Source organism: Bombina bombina, chromosome 3 (assembly GCF_027579735.1).
Source record: "Bombina bombina isolate aBomBom1 chromosome 3, aBomBom1.pri, whole genome shotgun sequence".
NCBI classification, from domain to species: domain Eukaryota; kingdom Metazoa; phylum Chordata; class Amphibia; order Anura; family Bombinatoridae; genus Bombina; species Bombina bombina.
In genome coordinates, this window is record NC_069501.1 from 671,926,640 (window position 1) to 671,949,198 (window position 22,559).

Below are 22,559 nucleotides of genomic sequence, written 5' to 3' on the forward strand. Positions count from 1 at the left end.
ATCTTAACCTTGTCCCAAGGGAATCCTTTAGATTCACACCAACAGATATATTTTTTCCAAATTTTGTGGTAAATTTTTCTAGTTACAGGCTTTCTGGCCTGAACAAGAGTATCAATAACAGAATCTGAGAACCCTCGCTTTGATAAGATCAAGCGTTCAATCTCCAAGCAGTCAGCTGGAGTGGGACCAGATTCGGATGTTCGAACGGACCTTGAACAAGAAGGTCTCATCTCAAAGGTAGCTTCCATGGTGGAGCCGATGACATATTCACCAGATCTGCATACCAAGTCCTGCGTGGCCACGCAGGAGCTATCAAGATCACCGACGCCCTCTCCTGATTGATCCTGGCTACCAGCCTGGGGATGAGAGGAAACGGCGGGAATACATAGGCTAGTTTGAAGGTCCAAGGTGCTACTAGTGCATCTACTAGAGTCGCCTTGGGATCCCTGGATCTGGACCCGTAGCAAGGAACCTTGAAGTTCTGACGAGAGGCCATCAGATCCATGTCTGGAATGCCCCACAGTTGAGTGATTTGGGCAAAGATTTCCGGATGGAGTTCCCACTCCCCCGGATGCAATGTCTGACGACTCAGAAAATCCGCTTCCCAATTTTCCACTCCTGGGATGTGGATTGCAGACAGGTGGCAGGAGCGAGTCTCCGCCCATTGAATGATTCTGGTCACTTCTTCCATCGCCAGGGAACTCCTTGTTCCCCCCTGATGGTTGATGTACGCAACAGTCGTCATGTTGTCTGATTGAAACCGTATGAACTTGGCCCTCGCTAGCTGAGGCCAAGCCTTGAGAGCATTGAATATCGCTCTCAGTTCCAGAATATTTATCGGTAGAAGAGATTCTTCCCGAGACCAAAGACCCTGAGCTTTCAGGGATCCCCAGACCGCGCCCCGGCCCATCAGACTGGCGTCGGTCGTGACAATGACCCACTCTGGTCTGCGGGAGGTCACCCCTTGTGACAGGTTGTCCAGGGACAGCCACCAACGGAGTGAGTCTCTGGTCCTCTGATTTACTTGTATCTTCGGAGACAAGTCTGTATAGTCCCCATTCCACTGACTGAGCATACACAGTTGTAATGGTCTTAGATGAATGCGCGCAAAAGGAACTATGTCCATTGCCGCTACCATCAAACCTATCACTTCCATGCACTGCGCTATGGAAGGAAGAGGAACGGAATGAAGTATCCGACAAGAGTTTAGAAGTTTTGTTTTTCTGGTCTCTGTCAGAAAAATCCTCATTTCTAAGGAGTTTATTATTGTTCCCAAGAAGGGAACTCTTGTCGACGGAGATAGAGAACTCTTTTCCACGTTCACTTTCCATCCGTGAGATCTGAGAAAGGCCAGGACTATGTCCGTGTGAGCCTTTGCTTGAGAAAGGGACGACGCTTGAATCAGAATGTCGTCCAAGTAAGGTACTACAGCAATGCCCCTTGGTCTTAGCACCGCCAGAAGGGACCCTAGTACCTTTGAGAAAATCCTTGGAGCAGTGGCTAATCCGAAAGGAAGCGCCAGGAACTGGTAATGTTTGTCCAGGAATGCGAACCTTAGGAACCGATGATGTTCCTTGTGGACAGGAATATGTAGATACGCATCCTTTAAATCCACCGTGGTCAAGAATTGACCTTCCTGGATGGAAGGATTGTTCGAATGGTTTCCATTTTGGACGATGGAACCTTGAGAAACTTGTTTAGGATCTTGAGATCTAAGATTGGTCTGAACGTTCCCTCTTTTTTGGGAACTACGAACAGATTGGAGTAGAACCCCATCCCTCGTTCTCTTAATGGAACAGGATGAATCACTTCCAGAAGATAACCTTGGGAGACTATTTCTAGCGCCCAAGGATCCAGAACATCTCTTGCCCAAGCCTGAGTGAAGAGAGAGAGTCTGCCCCCCACCAAATCCGGTCCCGGATCGGGGGCCCGCATCTCATGCTGTCTTGGGAGCAGTGGCAGGTTTCTTGGCCTGCTTTCCTTTGTTCCAGCCTTGCATAGGTCTCCAGGCTGGATTGGCTTGAGAAGTATTACCCTCCTGCTTAGAGGACGTAGCACTTGGGGCTGGTCCGTTTCTGCGAAAGGGACGAAAATTAGGTTTATTTTTGGCCTTGAAAGACCTATCCTGAGGAAGGGCGTGGCCCTTGCCTCCAGTGATATCAGAGATAATCTCTTTCAAGTCAGGGCCAAACAGTGTTTTCCCCTTGAAAGGAATGTCAAGCAATTTGTTCTTGGAAGACGCATCCGCTGACCAAGATTTTAACCAAAGCGCTCTGCGCGCCACAATAGCAAACCCAGAATTTTTCGCCGCTAACCTAGCCAATTGCAAGGTGGCGTCTAGGGTGAAAGAATTAGCCAATTTAAGAGCACGAATTCTGTCCATAATCTCCTCATAAGAAGAAGAATTACTAATAATCGCCTTTTCTAGCTCATCGAACCAGAAACACGCGGCTGTAGTGACAGGGACAATGCATGCAATTGGTTGTAGAAGGTAACCTTGCTGAACAAACATCTTTTTTAGCAAACCTTCTAATTTTTTATCCATAGGATCTTGGAAAGCACAACTATCTTCTATGGGTATAGTGGCGCGCTTGTTTAGAGTAGAAACCGCCCCCTCGACCTTGGGGACTGTCTGCCATAAGTCCTTTCTGGGGTCGACTATAGGAAACAATTTTTTAAATATGGGGGGAGGTACGAAAGGTATACCGGGCCTGTCCCATTCTTTATTAACAATGTACGCCACCCGCTTGGATATAGGAAAAGCTTCGGGGGGCCCCGGGGCCTCTAGGAACTTGTCCATCTTACATAGTGTTTCTGGAATGACCAGATAATCACAATCATCCAAATTGGATAACACCTCCTTAAGCAGAGCGCGGAGATGTTCCAACTTAAATTTAAAAGTAATCACATCAGGTTCAGCTTGTTGAGAAATTTTTCCTGAATCTGAAATTTCTCCCTCAGACAAAACCTCCCTGGCCCCCTCAGACTGGTGTAGGGGCCCTTCAGAAACAATATCATCAGCGTCCTCATGCTCTTCAGTATTTTCTAAAACAGAGCAGTCGCGCTTTCGCTGATAAGTGGGCATATTGGCTAAAATGTTTTTGACAGAATTATCCATTACAGCCGTTAATTGTTGCATAGTAAGGAGTATTGGCGCGCTAGATGTACTAGGGGCCTCCTGTATGGGCAAGACTGGTGTAGACGAAGGAGGGGATGATGCAGTACCATGCTTACTCCCCTCACTTGAGGAATCATCTTGGGCATCATTTTTACTAAATTTTTTATGACATAAATCACATCTATTTAAATGAGAAGGAACCTTGGCTTCCCCACAGTCAGAACACAATCTATCTGGTAGTTCAGACATGTTAAACAGGCATAAACTTGATAACAAAGCACAAAAAACGTTTTAAAATAAAACCGTTACTGTCACTTTAAATTTTAAACTGAACACACTTTATTACTGCAATTGCGAAAAAGTATGAAGGAATTGTTCAAAATTCACCAAAATTTCACCACAGTGTCTTAAAGCCTTAAAAGTATTGCACACCAAATTTGGAAGCTTTAACCCTTAAAATAACGGAACCGGAGCCGTTTTTATATTTAACCCCTTTACAGTCCCTGGAATCTGCTTTGCTGAGACCCAACCAAGCCCAAAGGGGAATACGATACCAAATGATGCCTTCAGAAAGACTTTTCTATGTATCAGAGCTCCACACACATGCAGCTGCATGCCATGCTGTTCTCAAAAACAAGTGCGCCATACCGGCGCGAAAATGAGGCTCTGACTATGATTAGGGAAAGCCCCTATAGAATAAAGTGTCTAAAACAGTGCCTGCCGATATTATTTTACAAAAAATACCCAGATTAAATGATTCCTCAAGGCTAAATATGTGTAAATATGATCGATTTAGCCCAGAAAATGTCTACAGTCTTAATAAACCCTTGTGAAGCCCTTATTTACTGTCTGAATAAAAATGGCTTACCGGATCCCATAGGGAAAATGACAGCTTCCAGCATTACATCGTCTTGTTAGAATGTGTCATACCTCAAGCAGCAAAAGACTGCTCACTGTTCCCCCAACTGAAGTTAATTCCTCTCAACAGTCCTGTGTGGAACAGCCATGGATTTTAGTAACGGTTGCTAAAATCATTTTCCTCATACAAACAGAAATCTTCATCTCTTTTCTGTTTCAGAGTAAATAGTACATACCAGCACTATTTTAAAATAACAAACTCTTGATTGAATAATAAAAACTACAGTTAAACACTAAAAAACTCTAAGCCATCTCCGTGGAGATGTTGCCTGTACAACGGCAAAGAGAATGACTGGGGTAGGCGGAGCCTAGGAGGGATCATGTGACCAGCTTTGCTGGCTCTTTGCCATTTCCTGTTGGGGAAGAGAATATCCCACAAGTAAGGATGACGCCGTGGACCGGACACACCTATGTTGGAGAAATTTGGCACATTCACCTTCTGGGCCTATGTCCTCTTTGAGACATTATAGCAGCCCAGGAATGAAAATTACCCCATCATGGCATACCATTTTTAAAAGAAGACACCCTAGGGTATTCCAAAAGGCCCATGTCACATATTTTTGTGAAGCCCCTTAGTCACAACACCTGGACAAATGTAATGGTCCTTTTTGTTGCATGCGTTTTTTTGCACAAATACTGCACTTTGGCTGTCTCTGTCATCAACCTTTTATGTTTTGCTGCTATAAAACACACATATTAGTGTTTGTCAAGGTCCTACGAGTAAAACAGTACCCCCCATGTACAGGTTTTATGGGGTTTACAGAAGCTACAGGGCCAAATATGGGGTCTGCCCATTTCAGTTTTTATGCATGGAAATTTGGCACCTTAATTTTCTGTGCCTATGTCCTCTTTGAGACATTATAGCAGCACAGGAATGAAAATTACCCCATCATGGCATACCATTTTCAAAAGAAGACACCCTAGGGTATTCCAAAAGGCCCATGTCACATCTTTTTGTGAAGCCCCTTAGTCACAAAACCCGTCCAAATGTAATGGTCATTTTTTTGCATGCGTTTTTTTTGCACAAACACTGCACTTTGGCTGTCTCTGTCATCAACCTTTTATGTTTTGCTGCTATAAAACACACATATTAGTGTTTGTCAAGGTCCTACGAGTACCACCCTTGTACAGGTTTTATGGGGTTTACAGATGTTACAGGGCCAAATATGGGATCTGCCCATTTACATGGAAAATTGGCACATTCATTTTATGGGCCTTTGTCCTCTTTGAGATATTATAGCAGCCCAGGAATGAAAATTACCCCATCGTGGCATACCATTTATAAAAGTAGACAACCCAGGGTATTGAAAAAGGACTATGTTTAGTCTTTGTTTGTAGCCACTTAGTCACAACATCTGGCCAAAGGTAATGTTCATATTTCAGTTTTAGTTTATCACAAAAACACTGCCTTTTTGCTGTTTATATCATCCTTGTATATTTTACTGCTATAATACACCCATCTTTGTGTTCAGCGATGTCCCATGAGTACAACAATACCCCCTATGTTCAGGTTTTATGTGGTTTCAGGAAGTTACAACGCCCAATATAGGGTCTGCCAATTTGCATGGAAATTGGGCACATTGATTTTATGGACCTTTGTTGCCTTTGAGACAGTATGGCAGCGCAGGAATGAAAATTACCCCACCATGGCATACCATTTGCAAAAGTAGACAACCAAGGGTATTGAAAAAGGACTATGTTTAGTCTTTTTTTTGTAGCCACTTAGTCACAAAACCTGGTCAAATTTAGTGATCATATTTTTTTATTTGCTTTTTTCACACAGACTTTGCCTTTTTTCTATTTAGATCAACATCATTATATTTTTTACTGCTATAATACACCCATATCTGTGTTCAGTGATCTCCCATGAGTGCAACAATACCCCCTATGCACAGGTTTTATGTGGTTTTATGAAGTTACAGGGCCCAATATAGGGTCTGCATAGAAATTTGGCACATTGATTTTCTGGACCTATGTTGCCTTTGAGACAGTATGGCAGCCCAGGAATGAAAATTACCCCCCTCATGACATACCATTTGCAAAAGTGGATAACTCAGGATATTCTAAAAGGAGTATTTTAGTTGTTTTGTATAACTTATAATGGCCTTAGAGTGGATGGGCTTAACATATAAAGGGACAGGACAAGGTCAGGGGATTTATGAAGTTAGGAATACAGAATAATAAAATAAAATAAATTAGGAACACATACAGATTGCTTTCAAATTAAAAGTTTAACTCTGTGTGATATATTCGAAAGCAATCAGTGATACAGAGGCCAGGTTGAGAGGGGCAGTCAGGGCAATGGTAACTAGAATCCCTCCTCCCTCCTTTTTTATAGCAGACTCTGCATCTTTTCTGGGGTGTTAATTTGCAGGCAGTGGGGGGGATCCTAGTGGGAAAATGCCTGCCACAGAGTCGCTCGACATTTTCAGATTGAACAGTGGGAGGATTAGGGGTCTGGTTAAACAAAATATCAGATGTTACATTTAACACAAATTCCAAAAAAGTATAAGTTTTCCCTGTGCCTGTTTTGTTGTACAGCACATATGCATTATATACTGCGATCTGCATAATATAAAAGGCTACTTTTTTGTACCAAGTTCTAGTTTTTCTTTGAATTAGATATGGCTGCAGGCACCGGTCAGCTAAATCTACCCCCCCATGTTTTTGTTGTACTCCACAATGCACTTTGGCTTTAGGATCTGTGCAGATCTTCCCTTCACAGACACTAGCACTGTAGCTTCATCGTGCATTGTGGAGAGCATGTACACATCTTTTTTATCAGTGTACCGAAGGGCCAGTAGCTCATTGTGGCGTAAAGCTGACGTTGTGCCCCTACTTTTTTTCCATATGTCAGCTTCTGGGGGAAACCTTTGCGATTTTTTCTTGTTGTGCCACAGGCCACGGTTTCAAAATAAGATAAAAATTTTAATAGCTCTGTGCTGGTGTAAAAATTATCGAGCCACAAATGGTACCCTTTATTTAGCAGGGGTAGTAGGAGATCCCACACAATTTTCCCACTTGTGCCAACGGAATCTGGGCAGCCAGGTGGATCCAAGTGGCTATCCTTTCCCTGGTAGATGCGAAATGCCCAGGTATACCCAGTACTGCATTCACAGAGCTTATAAAATTTTATCCCATAGCGGGACCTCTTGGATGGTATATATTGCTTGAAAAGCAATCTCCCCTTAAATTTCATGAGGGACTCATCAATGCAAATGTCCTGCTCAGGTATGTAAACTTCTTTAAATTTTTGGGACAGGTGGCTTATCAGGGGCCTTAGTTTATATAACCTGTCATGCAGGGGGTCATTTTTGGGGGGGGCACTTGGTATTATCATTAAAATGGAGAAACCGCAGCAATTGTTCATATCTGTCCCTCTTCATAACCCCTGGAAAAAGAGGGGTAGCCAGGATGGGGTTCTGGCTCCAGTATGAACGAATGCTGGGTTTCTTCACAATCCCCATTATTAATGTCAGGGCCCAAAACTTTTTAATCTCTGGTATGTCAGTGGGGTGCCAGCTATTTTTTCTGACATACAGAGATTGGGGATTTTTGGACAGATACTGGCTGGCATATAAATTTGTTTGAGCAACTATATGCTCAAACATGGTATCTGTCAGAATCAGGGACATATAGTTTATTGGCTCACATACTGGAACATCACTTGTGATGCCAGGAGTCTCAGTAAATTCTGGCATTTCTGGGGCAGTGAAATTTGGGGGTATCCAATTTTGGTCATTTGTGCGACGCCTCCTTTTAGGTGGCGGGCAGGGAGCACCAGCATCAGATGTATCACTCAGGGGCTCTATATCTGATGCTGTAAGGGTTGCGCTGTCAGACAGAGCAGAGAGGGTTTCACTCCCTGAATCTGCGGCAAGAATGGCATAAGCCTCTTCTGCTGAATAGCGTGCCATAAGGGATTTTTTTCAGTACAAATTACCACTTCACCACCACCAATTCCAAAATCCCACTAAACCACCCCAATTACCACCTCCCAATTACCATCCACCTATTCCCACCCACCCTATTCCCTCAGATTTTTTTTTTAAAAAAAAAATTATGAGTTTTTCTTTATATATATATATATATTTTTTTTTTTTATAAACTAAAAAAAAAAAAGGAACTGGGAAGGGTAGTGATTGGGAACAGCAGGGAAGGGGTTAATAATAACTAAAGATCCCCACAAATAAACTTTTGGGCACTGATCAAAGCCCTGACAGGCTGATCACTGTAATATTAGGCTGATCACAGTAGCAGCTCAGTGATCAGCAGCAAAAACAATATATATATATATATATATATATATATATATTTGTAACCCCCACAAATAAACCCCCAAAGCTTTTGATCAACACTGATCAAAGCCCTAACTGGATAACCAAGTTATATTAGGCTGATCACAGTAGCAGCTCTGTGATCAGCAGCAAAAAAAAAAATATATATATATATATATGGTATTTATTTTTTTTATATATATTTTCCCCTCTCTAGCACTACAAACACTAAACTGTCTTCCTCTCTCTCTCAGATCGCACTGAGAGCAGAGAAGAAGCGGATACACTTGTAACAGCCAATGATTCCACTCATTGGCTGCTACAGTGTTACAGGGGACAATCGATACACCCCCTCCATGCTGATTGGATCCTGGGGGAGTGCCAGAGGTGCTAGGCACATCCCCCAACCGGATCCACAACAAACAAAATATCGGAGGGGGCACAGGAGCTGAAAACCGTTAGGCCGTTCTATTCCGTCATAACGGCTCTAAAGCCCAGTGTAATTATGACGGAATGGAACGGCATAACGGCGTTAAAAGGTTAATGTCCCATTAACCCATGTCATGGTACTATAGAAATGAAACATTAGAAATCTGATAATAAATGGAAAGAGGAATATTTAGGGACAATAGTGTTTTTGCTCTGTTTTTTTTTTACTCCAAAGAAATTTATTAGAAGGTCACCCTCTTAACGTTATAAGTACAGACACACTTTACTATGAAGAAAAAGCATGCAACTCCATTACCAAATGTAATTCTCTTTTGGCTATAGAAGCTTTATTTCCTGAAATAATATCAGTGAAAATATGTCAGTTCTAGGTCTTAGTCTGCTAAGATGCTTTAGATTTGAATATTGTGAACTTCCTTTGTAAAAACAGTCCATATTTCTTTTAAAAATGATTACAACACTACACTTACATAAGAAAAAAATCCTAACACTCTACCTAAATGACCTCCTGCCTGAAAGAGCTCTAGAAATTTAATTATCTTCAAAAGTGAAGTCAGTAAAGCACTGATAGCGAATGACGGTAAATACTGATGCTTACGAATGCTCCTCCATCAATGTAATAAAACTCTCTTGTGAATGCCGCAATAAGGTCACTATGAACAGATCAGGCAAAAGGTATAGAAAGAAGGAAGTGTTTCAGTTGCAGGCCCTTCCCCCAAACTTAATTAACTGAAACAAGTGAAGAGATGAATTTGCCAGAGCTGGATGTCCTGATCAGTATATTCTGTAATCTCAAGGTGACCCACAATATGAAGATGTGAACTATACTACGCCAGGTCTTAAAACAAACATTTACATGATGCTGTATTAAATCACATTCCTGCATGGTACAATAAAGCAATCGTTGTGATGTTGCTTTTTATTTTAAATTAGGGAGTCTAGTGAAATACATTACTAGCCGTTGACAACAGTTCTTGACATTGATCTCCTTATACCTTTATTTGTTCTAAAATCTATTTAGCCATAAAGCAACATTTCAGAATAAGGTTAATTAAATATGCTGCAAACAATAATTGGGACTAACCTGCATTAAAATGGCACTCTTTTATCTGAAACTGCAGCTCATTTTCATTGGGTATGTCCTTCCACGTGGCAAGGAAGACCTGGCGTTCTATATAAAAAAAAGAAAAGAAAGAGAAAACAATTAAATGAAGTCTTTAATTTATCAAGGAAGTCATGCACACTTGTGCGATTTGTGCTTTAAGATAAAGACATCCTTTAAGGAGAAACTACCACAGAAGCAGCTTATGACAAGATAAGTTATTGAAACTTGGGTAGATGCCCATTCATAGTGCATTGCCTTGTTGCTCATCAAATTAGATAGGTCTAAAGTAATTGAAATAAATAGCTCAGTCCAAAAATACCAGGTAGTTCTTTCCTGAGAGACAGAAAGAGATACCTCAAGCTGTAAATTTAAACCTGTTGTGCCTCATTATTAAACTATGTCTAGATTGCTATCAGTTTTATGGATACAAATGGTAAGTTATTTGCAAAAACAAAAGAAAATATTAAGACTTGTGTATAAGAAAAAGCAGTATGTAAAAGCTTGCCTTCTGAAATACCGGGGGGTTTTAAACCCCCTATAACAGGCCAGGTTGTCAAGATATCTGAACTGGAGCACAGGTGAAACAATCCTCTGATAAGTAAACAGAGTTATTTTATCTGCTCTCACCCAAGGTAAGCCTAAAATCTGTCCTGTTAGGGAGGCCTGAGGGCAGGTTTGAAAACTCGTGTTCTACACAAATCCTAAAGAGCAAGTTTCTTTAGGCAGAAATGTTTCCTTGGCGGTAGGCTTCTTATAGGTTAGAAGGTCATTTTTAGAAAAAATATATAAATAAATAAAGCTACATCTCATGATTGAAGGCCATCAAGGCTGAAATATGTGTCTGGAGATTACTACTAAAAAAAATAACAGTCATGAAACAGTGTTAACACTATTATTTCTTAATACTACTGCATTATATTTTAAATTGAAACATAAATTGGGATATACTGTTTTTTTCCCCGTTTTTTTAAACTTTTCTCATTTTTGATTACCGCAACAGAAATATATCAAATATATTTATAATTTCAATCCGAATTAGGGCCCTCAGGCAGACCTGTTCCATTTATGTTCATACCTATATTTTTATCATACAAACACTCAGATCTAGTTTATAAGCAAGACATTTTGGAAGTAAACTTTAAAGTGAAGTTATTTGTTTAGTTTAGGAATGGAGAATTCCCACTGACATTATGTGTGTTCATCTGAAGTGCATTGAACCATAAAAGGTAATTGTAGCATTCTATTATGTCATTTGTGTAATGTTTATAAAAAAGTGTTAAAGGGAGATGAAACCCAAAAATGTTCTTTTGTGATTCAGACAGAGCATACTATTTAAAAGAGTTTCCAATTTACTTCTATCATTAAATTGGCTTTGTTCCCATGATATTCTGTGTTGAAGAAATACCTAGGTAGGTGTCTGGAGCACAAAAGGGCAGGAAATAGTGCTGCCATATAGTGCTCCAAAGTGGGCCAGCTCCCAAGCATAAGTCCCTGCTTTTCAACAAAAGATACCAAAAGAACAAAGACAATTTGATAATAGAAGTAAATTAGAAAGTTGTTTAAAGTCGCATGCTCTGTCTGAATCATGATAGGAAAAAATTGTGCTTTATGTCCCTTTAGGCAAGTGAATTATTTTCTCAGGTTTTCAGCATTACACATTTGCACCAAGAAATATTTTTTTTCCTTGTGTCCAAAAAAGAATAAAAATGTATTAAAACTTCTGAAGCAAGCACCTTTGTGAATTTCAGTGCTGTTTCCTATGTCTGATCCCATGCTTACCCATTTTGCCATCTTCCACAAACAGCACATGCAAAGGGATGAGACAGCTAAAGTAGAATACATCAATATTGTTTTTCACAGCAACCTATAAAAAACAGTAACGAGTAGAATGTGAGAATCAAGAAACATTATAATGAGATCCTAAGCAGCATTCAAAGAACATGAAGTAACTTCCTGTCTACCTTGTAATTCTGCAGTTCCTAAATCTTCTTGACTGCACATATAGTAGTGATGTGTGTGTGTGTGTGTTAAATACTAACATCATGTACTTAATTATAACTTGATAGCACACTCCTAAAACAGAAACATGTAGTAGCAGTGATGATTGTGTCATCAATAAGCTTAGGTCTATGAGTATGGTGATGTGAAGCCGAAACGCGTAAGTCCATGTCTCCTACCCTTCATGCTGTTTTTACTCACATTATGTTATGGAATAAACTGTGAACCTTTATCGCTGTGCATGCTTTTCTCAGTGATTGTCATCAATAAGCTTGCCAGTTTCATTTTATGTAGTCAAATATCTCCCTGTCTGTCCAGCCTCTGTATTATAAAAGTAAGCATTCACAGTTTATAGTAAAGTCATAGACAATCTGTTGGGAAGCAGCATTAATAGCCAATATGAATACAATATTGTATACTGAATGTGTATAAATCTACACAAGAACAAGAAAAGAATCACCCCCCTTGAAAAACAGAATTTATGCTTACCTGATAAATTTCTTTCTCCTACGGTGTGTCCGGTCCACGGCTTCATCCTTACTTGTGGGAATATTCTCTTCCCTAACAGGAAATGGCAAAGAGAGCACAGCAAAAGCTGCCCATATAGCCCCCCCTCTGGCTCCGCCCCCCAGTCATTCGACCGACGGTTAGGAGAAAAAGGAGAAACCATAGGGTGCCGTGGTGACTGTAGTGTAGAGAAAGAAAAAATTTGAAACCTGACTAAAAAGCCAGGGCGGGCCGTGGACCGGACACACCGTAGGAGAAAGAAATTTATCAGGTAAGCATAAATTCTATTTTCTCCTACATTGGTGTGTCCGGTCCACGGCTTCATCCTTACTTGTGGGAACCAATACCAAAGCTTTAGGACACGGATGAAGGGAGGGAACAAGTCAGGTTACCTAAACGGAAGGCACCACGGCTTGCAAAACCTTTCTCCCGAAGAAGCATAAGTATCGAATTTGTAAAATTTGGCAAAAGTGTGCAGAGAAGACCAAGTCGCTGCGTTACATATCTGATCAACAGAAGCCTCGTTCTTGAAGGCCCATGTGGAAGCCACAGCTCTAGTAGAATGAGCTGTAATTCGTTCAGGAGGCTGCCGTCCGGCAGTCTCATAAGCCAATCGGATGATGCTTTTCAGCCAAAAGGAAAGAGAGGTAGCAGTAGCTTTCTGTCCTCTCCTCTTACCAGAATAAACAACAAACAAAGATGAAGTCTGTCTGAAATCCTTTGTTGCATCTAAAAAGAATTTTAAAGCACGGACCACATCTAAATTGTGTAACAAACGTTCCTTCTTCGAAACTGGATTCAGACACAGAGAAGGAACAACTACTTTCTGGTTAATATTCCTGTTGGAAACCACTTTTGGAAGAAAACCAGGTTTGGTACGCAAAACAACCTTATCTGCATGGAATACCAGATAGGGTGGATCACACTGCAAAGCAGACAATTCAGAAACTCTTCTAGCAGAAGAAATAGCAACCAAAAACAGAACTTTCCAAGATAGTAACTTAATATCAATGGAATGTAAAGGTTCAAACGGAACCCCTTGAAGAACTGAAAGAACTAAATTTAGACTCCAAGGAGGAGTCATGGGTCTGTAAACAGGCTTGATTCTGACTAAGGCCTGTACAAAAGCTTGTACATCTGGCACTGCTGCCAGGCGTTTGTGTAACAAAACAGACAAAGCAGATATCTGTCCTTTTAGAGAACTCGCTGACAACCCTTTATCCAAACCCTCTTGGAGAAAGGAAAGAATATTAGGAATTTTAATTTTACTCCAAGAGAATCCCTTGGATTCACACCAACATATATATTTTTTCCATATTTTATGGTAAATTTTCCTAGTCACAGGTTTTCTGGCTTGGACCAGAGTATCTATAATTGAATCTGAAAACCCACGCTTAGATAAAATCAAGCGTTCAATTTCCAAGCAGTCAGCTGCAGAGAGGCTAGATTTGGATGTTCGAATGGACCTTGTACTAGAAGATCCTGTCTCAAAGGTAGCTTCCATGGTGGAGCCGATGACATATTCACCAGGTCTGCATACCAAGTCCTGCGTGGCCACGCAGGAGCTATCAGAATCACTGAGGCCTTCTCCTGTTTGATCCTGGCTACGAGCCTGGGAAGGAGAGGAAACGGTGGAAACACATAAGCTAGGTTGAACGACCAAGGCGCCACTAATGCATCCACTAGAGTCGCCTTGGGATCCCTGGATCTGGACCCGTAGCGAGGAACCTTGAAGTTCTGACGAGATGCCATCAGATCCATGTCTGGAATGCCCCATAATTGAGTTAACTGGGCAAAGACCTCCGGGTGGAGTTCCCACTCCCCCGGATGAAAAGTCTGACGACTCAAATAATCCGCCTCCCAGTTGTCTACTCCTGGAATGTGAATTGCAGATAGATGGCAGGAGTGATCCTCCGCCCATTTGATGATCTTGGATACCTCTCTCATCACCAAGGAACTCTTTGTTCCTCCCTGATGATTGATGTAAGCTACAGTCGTCATGTTGTCCGACTGGAATCTTATGAATCCGGCCTTCGCTAGTAGAGGCCAAGCCCGGAGCGCATTGAATATCGCTCTAAGTTCCAAGATGTTTATCGGGAGAAGAGACTCTTCCCGAGACCATAGACCCTGAGCTTTCATGGAGTCCCAGACCGTGCCCCAGCCTAATAGACTGGCGTCGGTTGTGACAATGACCCACTCTGGTCTGCGGAAACTCATTCCCTGAGACAGGTGATCCTGAGTCAACCACCAACGGAGTGAGTCTCTGGTTAACTGGTCTACTTGAATCTGGGGAGACAAGTCTGCATAATCCCCATTCCACTGTCTGAGCATGCACAGTTGCAATGATCTTAGATGAATTCGAGCAAAAGGAACCACGTCCATTGCTGCAACCATTAGACCTATCACTTCCATGCACTGAGCTATGGAAGGCTGAGGAATAGATTGTAGAACTTGACAAGTCTTTAGAAGCTTTGATTTTCTGACCTCTGTCAGAAAGATCTTCATTTCTACAGAATCTATAATTGTTCCCAGAAAAGGAACTCTTGGAGACGGGGACAGGGAACTCTTTTCCACGTTCACCTTCCACCCGTGAGACCTGAGAAAAGCTAATACAATGTCTGTATGAGCCCTTGATCTGGAAAGGGACGACGCTTGGATTAGGATGTCGTCTAGGTAAGGTGCCACTGCAATGCCCCTTGGTCTTAGAACCGCTAGAAGGGACCCTAGCACCTTTGTGAAAATTCTGGGAGCAGTGGCTAAACCGAACGGAAGAGCCACGAACTGGTAATGTTTGTCCAGAAAGGCGAACCTTAGGAACTGATGATGATCTTTGTGGATAGGAATATGTAGGTACGCATCCTTTAAATCCACGGTAGTCATGTATTGACCCTCCTGGATTGTTGGTAAAATCGTTCGAATGGTTTCCATTTTGAACCAAATCCAGAATTGGTCTGAAAGTTCCCTCTTTTTTGGGAACTACAAACAGGTTTGAGTAAAACCCCTGACCTTGTTCCACTGTTGGAACTGGGTGTATCACTCCCATCTTTAATACATCTCCTACGCAATGTAAGAATGCCTGTCTCTTTATCTGGTCTGAGGATAAGCGAGACATGTGAAACCTTCCCCTTAGAGGAAGTTCCTTGAACTCTAGAAGATAACCCTGAGAGACTATTTCTAGTGCCCAGGGATCCTGAACATCTCTTGGCCAAGCCTAAGCAAAGAGAGAAAGTCTGCCCCCTACTAGATCTGGTCTCGGATCGGGGGCTACCCCTTCATGCTGTCTTGGTAGCAGCAGCAGGCTTCTTGGCCTGTTTACCCTTGTTCCAGCCTTGCATTGGTTTCCATGCTGGCTTAGCCTGGGAAGCGTTACCCTCTTGTCTAGAGGCTGCAGAGTTAGGAGACGGTCCGTTCCTGAAGTTGCGAAAGGAACGAAAATTAGATTTATTCTTAGCCTTAAAGGGCCTATCCTGTGGGAGGGCATGGCCCTTTTCCCCCAGTGATGTCTGAAATAATCTCCTTCAATTCTGGCCCAAAAAGGGTCTTACCTTTGAAAGGAATATTAAGCAATTTTGTCTTGGAAGACACATCCGCCGACCAAGACTTTAGCCAGAGCGCTCTGCGCGCCACAATTGCAAAACCTGAATTTTTCACCGCTAACTTCGCCAATTGCAAAGCGGCATCTAAAATAAAGGAATTAGCTAACTTAAGTGCGTGAATTCTGTCCATGACTTCCTCATATGGAGTCTCCTTATTGAGCGAATTTTCTAGTTCTTCTAACCAAAAACACGCCGCCGTTGTGACAGGAATAATGCACGAAATTGGTTGGAGGAGGAAACCTTGCTGAACAAATATCTTTTTAAGCAAACCCTCCAATTTTTTATCCATAGGATCTTTGAAAGCACAACTGTCTGGGAATATTCGTGCGTTTGGCCAACGTAGAAACTGCCCCCTCAACCTTAGGGACTGTTTGCCATGCGTCCCTCCTTGAGTCGACAATGGGGAACATTTTCTTAAATATAGGAGGTGGGACAAAAGGTATGCCTGGTTTCTCCCACTCCTTAGTCACTATGTCCGCCACCCTTTTGGGTATCGGAAAGGCATCAGGGTGCACAGGGACCTCTAGGAATTTGTCCATTTTGCACAATTTTTCTGGAATGACCAAAGAGTCACAATCGTCCAGAGTAGTTAGCACCTCCTTAAGCAGGGCGTGGAGATGTTCTAACTTAAATTTAAACGTCACAATAGGTTCTGCCTGTTGAGAAACTTTTCCTGAATCAGAAATTTCTCCCTCCGACAGACCCTCCCTCACTACCAATTCTGACTGGTGTGAGGGTATGACAGATAAATTATCGTCAGCGCACCCTTGCTCATCCGCTGTATTTAAAACTGAGCAATCACGCTTTCTTTGAAATGCTGGCATTTTAGATAAAATATTAGCTATAGAATTATCCATTACTGCCGTTAATTGTTGCATAGTAACAAGCATTGGCGCGCTAGATGTACTAGGTGTCGCCTGCGCGGGCATAACTGGTGTTGACACAGAAGGAGAGGATGGTGAACTACCCCCACTACCTTCATTTGAAGAATCATCTTGGGCAACCTTATTAAATGTGACAGTACTGTCCTTACTTTGTTTGGACGCCATGGCACAATTCTCACATACATTTAAAGGGGGGACCACCTTGGCCTCCATACATACAGAACATGTTCTATCTGAAGGTACAGACATGTTAGACAGGCTTATACAGGCTATTAATGCAATAAAACCATTTTTAAACAAAACCGTTACTGTCTCTTTAAATGTTAAACAGAGCACACTTTATTTCTGAATGTGTGAAAAACTATGAAGGAAATATCCGATCCTTACCAAATTTGCACCCTAATGCTTTGAAAGTATTGCACACCAAATTTCAAGTTTGTAACCCCTTAAATGAGCAAACCGGAGCTATTTGATCATTTTACCAGCTTAAACCCACTACAGTCCCAGCCACAGCCCTTGCTGCGGCTTCACCTTTCCTTAGGGGATATTCGCCACAGAAATAAGCCTTCCAGAATCGTTTTTAATGGCCACCGGACCTTCTCACATGAAGCTGCATGCACTGCTTCCAGAAGTAACTGCGCAATTAAGGCGCGAAAATGAGGCCTCCTCCATCTGCATACTGGAGTGAAAGGCCCTTCCTGACTAGAATAGGTGTCTAAACGACTGCCAGGCGATTAAAAAACGTTCCCAAAGTGTTTTCAAGTTCCAAAACACTCCAAAAGACATATAAATATTGTATAGATCAATCGATTTAGCCCACAATAGTGTCAACCAGTATATAGCCCATTAATAAGCCTTCATTCTGTTATGAGTCTAAGAAAATGGTTTACCGATCCCAAAAAGGGAAAATGACAGTCTTCTAGCATTACTATGTCTTGTTAGAAAATGGACTAGTCATACCTTGAGCAGAAAAGTCTGCAAACTGTTCCCCCCAACTGAAGTTCTCTGGGCTCAACAGTCCTGCGTGGGAACAGCAATTGATTTTAGTTACTGCTGCTAAAATCATACTCCTCTTTAAACATAACTCTTCATCACTTTCTGTTTTAGAGTAAATAGTACAAACCGGCACTATTTTAAAATAACAAACTCTTGATAGAAGAATAAAAAACTACAACTAACACCACATACTCTTTACCATCCCCGTGGAGATGCTACTTGTTCAGAGCGGCAAAGAGAATGACTGGGGGGCGGAGCAAGAGGGGGGGCTATATGGGCAGCTTTTGCTGTGCTCTCTTTGCCATTTCCTGTTAGGGAAGAGAATATTCCCACAAGTAAGGATGAAGCCGTGGACCGGACACACCAATGTAGGAGAAATAATAACATTTTGTTGCTTTGCAGCCTGAAATAAACACAGACAAAGTTTTTGTTTATCCAGTTGTAATTACAACTTATAACATCCAAGTAAAATATATAACACCAACATTTCAGGAAAAAATAAAGACAATTCAAAAACAGAATCACTGAGTTGCAAAAAGGATCACCCCCTCCTAAAATTACTTGTAAACTCAATCAGGTGTAGCTAATTACCTTCTCAACGGCACACACAAAGCCATTTGACCTTCAACTGTGATCAGCTGTGGACATATTGATTAGCTCAGCATGAAAAGAGCTTTCCTAGAGCATCTCAGTCCGTGGTAGTACAACTGAAGCAAACAATCAACTATGGGTAGCAAAGCACTGTCAAAAGATCTCCGGGATAATGTTGTGGACAGGCACAAGTTAGGAGATGGATACAAGAAAATATCAAAGGCTTTATCAATGCCTAGAAGCACAGTGAAGTCTATTATTAAGAAGTAGAAGGTATTTGGTACAACACAGACCCTCTGGATCATGATGCCACTACAAACTGGTCAGAGAGGCTGAGGCTACTAAGGGCCCACAGCAACTCTGAAGCAGTTGCAGGAATTTATGACTAAGAGTGGTCATTGTGTGCATGTAACAACAATATCACAAATTCTCCACAAATGTGGCTTGTATTGCAAGAAAAAAGCCACTCTTTAAGAAAGGCCACATGCACTCACGACTGAGCTTTGCCATAACACACCTAGGAGATTCTGAGGTCACATGGAAAAAGGTGTTATGGTCAGATGAGACTAAAATTAAATTATTTGGCCTCAACATCAAACGATATGTCTGGAGGAAATCCAATACAGCTCACCATCCAAATAACACTATACCTACAGTAAAGCATGGAGTAATATCCTGTTACGGGGGTGTTTCTCTACAGCAGGCACTGGAGCACTTGTCAGGATAGAAGGAATAATGGATGTGGAAAAATACCATCAAATTCTTGAGGAAAATCTGCTGCCCTCTGCCAAGAAGTTGTCAATGTTAAGAAGCGTTACCTACGAACATGACAATGACCCAAAGCACACAGCAAAAATGACCACACAGTGGTTGAAGGAGAAAAAAGGTGAATGTCCTTGTATGGCCTAGTCAGAGCCCAGACTAGGCATTGATAAAAGGACCCAAGAGAGGCGCACTGCAGCCAACAGCACAATCATTCACACAGTGGTAAAATATCAAAAAGTTTATTGAGGCACAAATTTAAAAACATATAAAAGGGCTCAACGGCCAAAAAAGCACTTGTTCACTGCATGAGATGTAACCTGTACACACCTCCACTTATCTCTAAAGATTTAAAGAGACAGTATACATAATTCTTTAAACTAATTGATTGTTTGCTTCATTTGTACTACCAGGAACTGAGATGTTCTAGGAAAGCTCTTTTCATGCAGAGCTAATCAATATATACAGCTGATGACAGTTGAAGGTCAAATGGCTTTGTGTGTGCCATTGAGAGGTAATTAGCTACACCTGATTTAGCTTACAAATAATTTTAGTAGGGGGTGATACTTTTTGCAACTCAGTGATTCTGTTTTTGAATTGTCTATTTTTGCCTGAAATGTTGGTTTTATATCTTTTACTTGGATGTTATAAGTTGCACTGAGTAATTAAAGCTGGATAAACAAAAACTGTGTCTGTCTTTATTTCAGGCTGCAAAGCAATGACCCAACACACAGAAAAAATGACCACACACTGACTGGTTGAAGGAGAAAAAATGTGAATGTCCTTGCATGGCCTAGTCAGAAACCAGACTTTAAACCCCATTAAATATCTGTGGCATGACTTGAAGACTGCAGTCCACAAACGGTCACCATCAAATGTAACAGAGCTGCAACAGTTCTGCAAAAAAGAGTGGGCAAATATTGCACAGTCTAGATGTGCAAAGTTATTAGAGACATATCCTAACAGACTAAAGGCTGTAATTAAAGCAAAAGGTGGTTCAACAAAATATTGACACAAGGGGGTGATTCTTTTTGCAACTCAGTGATTCTGTTTTTGAATTTTATTTATTTTTGCCTGACATGTTGGTGTTGTATCTTTCACTTGGATGTTATAAGTTGCACTGAGTAATTACAACTGGATAAACAAAAACGGTGTCTGTCCTAATTTCAGGTTGCAAAGTAACAAAATGTGATTATTTTCAAGGGGAGTGATTATTTTCAATATCTACTGTATAGAAAGCATAATGCTCAAGATATATAAAACCCGAACTGTTAAAGGGGCCGCTAATCAGATCTTGCTTTTTTTGTAATAATCGTGCATGTCCCACACATTCTCTAGATGGGGCAAAAAGCGAATGGTCTAACCTAGGTTTTCCAAATAATTTTGCAAATTGCTTAAACCAGCTGCAGATTTTAAAGAAAACCTTGTGTTAACTGATGAATGCAAAGAGGGTGAGCCAATATACAACAGATATACATAATACACATAATCTATGATAAAACTGCAATTTAAAGTCATTAAACACATTGGATTAATGATTCAATCATTAAAGAAAAAAATAATCTCTCATTAAGAAAGAAAATAATTTTTTTATTTTAGCTGTGAAACGGAATGCAAGGAATTAATGAATGTTAGAATCAAAAGCACTTGATACGTTATTATTAAATACAGATGGGGTATTAATTCTGGGGCACACTGCCACCTGCATTTGCGCCATTATCCTTGAAAGCTGCCATAAGGGAAATGGAAGCAGAACAGTCATGTTGGCTATGGCAGGGTTACTAATGACATGTCTGGCATAGGCGATACACGCTAAGTGATTTTTGTAGATGCCTCAGTAGGGATGAATAGAATGAGCAGATGGCTCTATGGGAATACATGGACCAAAACTTCCAGCAGAGCAGATAGTCTAAAAAAGTGAATGTGCAAATGCATAGCACACCTTAACAGACTCCAAATGTGTGTAATAAAATTAAATCTACAGATCTCACTAGTGTCAAATCCATTAAATAGATTGGCTTTAGAAATAAAGGAAGCATTGATAACTAAATTGTTTTCTAAACATCTAAATAGATCTTCAGCATATAAAAATTAGGGGAATATGTTTGTCTGTGAGGTAGAAATTTACCTGGAGGTTGTTTAGTGGTTCCATTTTCATGACAGGACCAAGAGTGTTAAGAGGGAGAGAAATATCAATGGTTTGGTTTGGCATCAGGGGTGTGTGTATAGCCAGAGGGGCACTTGGAATGACTCCGAAGCTGATGTCAGAAAGAGACAGCGTTAAGTCATTTCATTATCTAAGATTCAGAAATCAAATAAAATAAATAAAGACCAGAAAAACTCTTACTTAACTTATTAATTCCAAAGGCAACTCAAGAGTTCAGAACACTCTCACATACCTGACACTGTAGTTTGCACTTGAATATATCTAGATAGTGGCCTTTTCTGTGTGTATCATCTCTTTGCTCATACCCCAGATTTTATATTTAGCTATTATCGAGCAGGTTATATTACTGAACTGACAGATTTTACAGCATGTTTAGAAAAAGAATATAAAACTATTTTTTTTTTTTTTTTTTAAAAAAAGGCATCACATCAAGAATAGTTTATGCCTTTTAAGACAATTTTATTGACTATTCGAAAATAATGATCAGATAAAGACATTAAATATGAGGTATGTGCATTCGCCAGCCGTTCATTCAAACGAATGACAAATGCACATACCTAATATTTATTGTCTTTATCTGATAATTATTGTCATATAGCCATATAAAATACGCCCGTGGGTAGTGGCTTTCGGTTCTTTCGGTGTTGGATTTATTTGTTTGAAAGTGCAAATCCAGATATTTGTGTTTTGCTCTTTCAAAAGAGTAAGTCCGGCTCCGAAAAGAACCAAATGCCGCCACTTGGAGTCATATTCGTCATTTGTTCATGCAAATCTTTCAGTTCTGTATTGACATTGGTCTACAGTCTGTTGATAGTTTGTATATTAACACATATCAGGCACCACCTATTTAACTTGATTGTTTCACCTGTTCTTGTTAAACTGGATAGCAAAGTCTGTCATGTGCTGCAGAGCTTTGTTGGTGAAGTTCATGTCCATATAGATGTGTCCTTGTCTGTGTGAGAATGTGCCGGAGATCTCCAGTCCTTTGGCTTTTACAGCAGGCAGCCAAACCTGTAAGAGCAAGGACCTCTATTACACACCAGAAATAAAAACACGTCAATCCCATTTGTTGTTATATTAGTTTTAAAGGGACAAACAACGCAATATTTTTTTTTCAAGATTCAGAAAGAGCATACAATTTAAAACAACTTTCCAGTTTACTTCTATTATCAAATTGTCTTTGTTTTCTTGGT

The 22,559-nt window shown here is 40.9% G+C and overlaps 1 protein-coding gene across 1 annotated transcript in view; it reads right to left on the bottom strand.

The window, feature by feature from the left end:
• The window catches only part of AP2B1 (adaptor related protein complex 2 subunit beta 1), a 457,689-nt gene that overhangs the window by 71,105 nt on the left and 364,025 nt on the right, over positions 1–22,559 (bottom strand). The window contains exons 17-20 of the mRNA XM_053707425.1: positions 22,232–22,377; positions 21,328–21,457; positions 11,645–11,729; positions 9,845–9,931 (exon numbers count right to left, since the gene is read on the bottom strand). Coding sequence (XP_053563400.1) covers positions 9,845–9,931; positions 11,645–11,729; positions 21,328–21,457; positions 22,232–22,377 — 448 coding nt within the window. The remainder of the gene's footprint in view (positions 1–9,844; positions 9,932–11,644; positions 11,730–21,327; positions 21,458–22,231; positions 22,378–22,559) is intronic.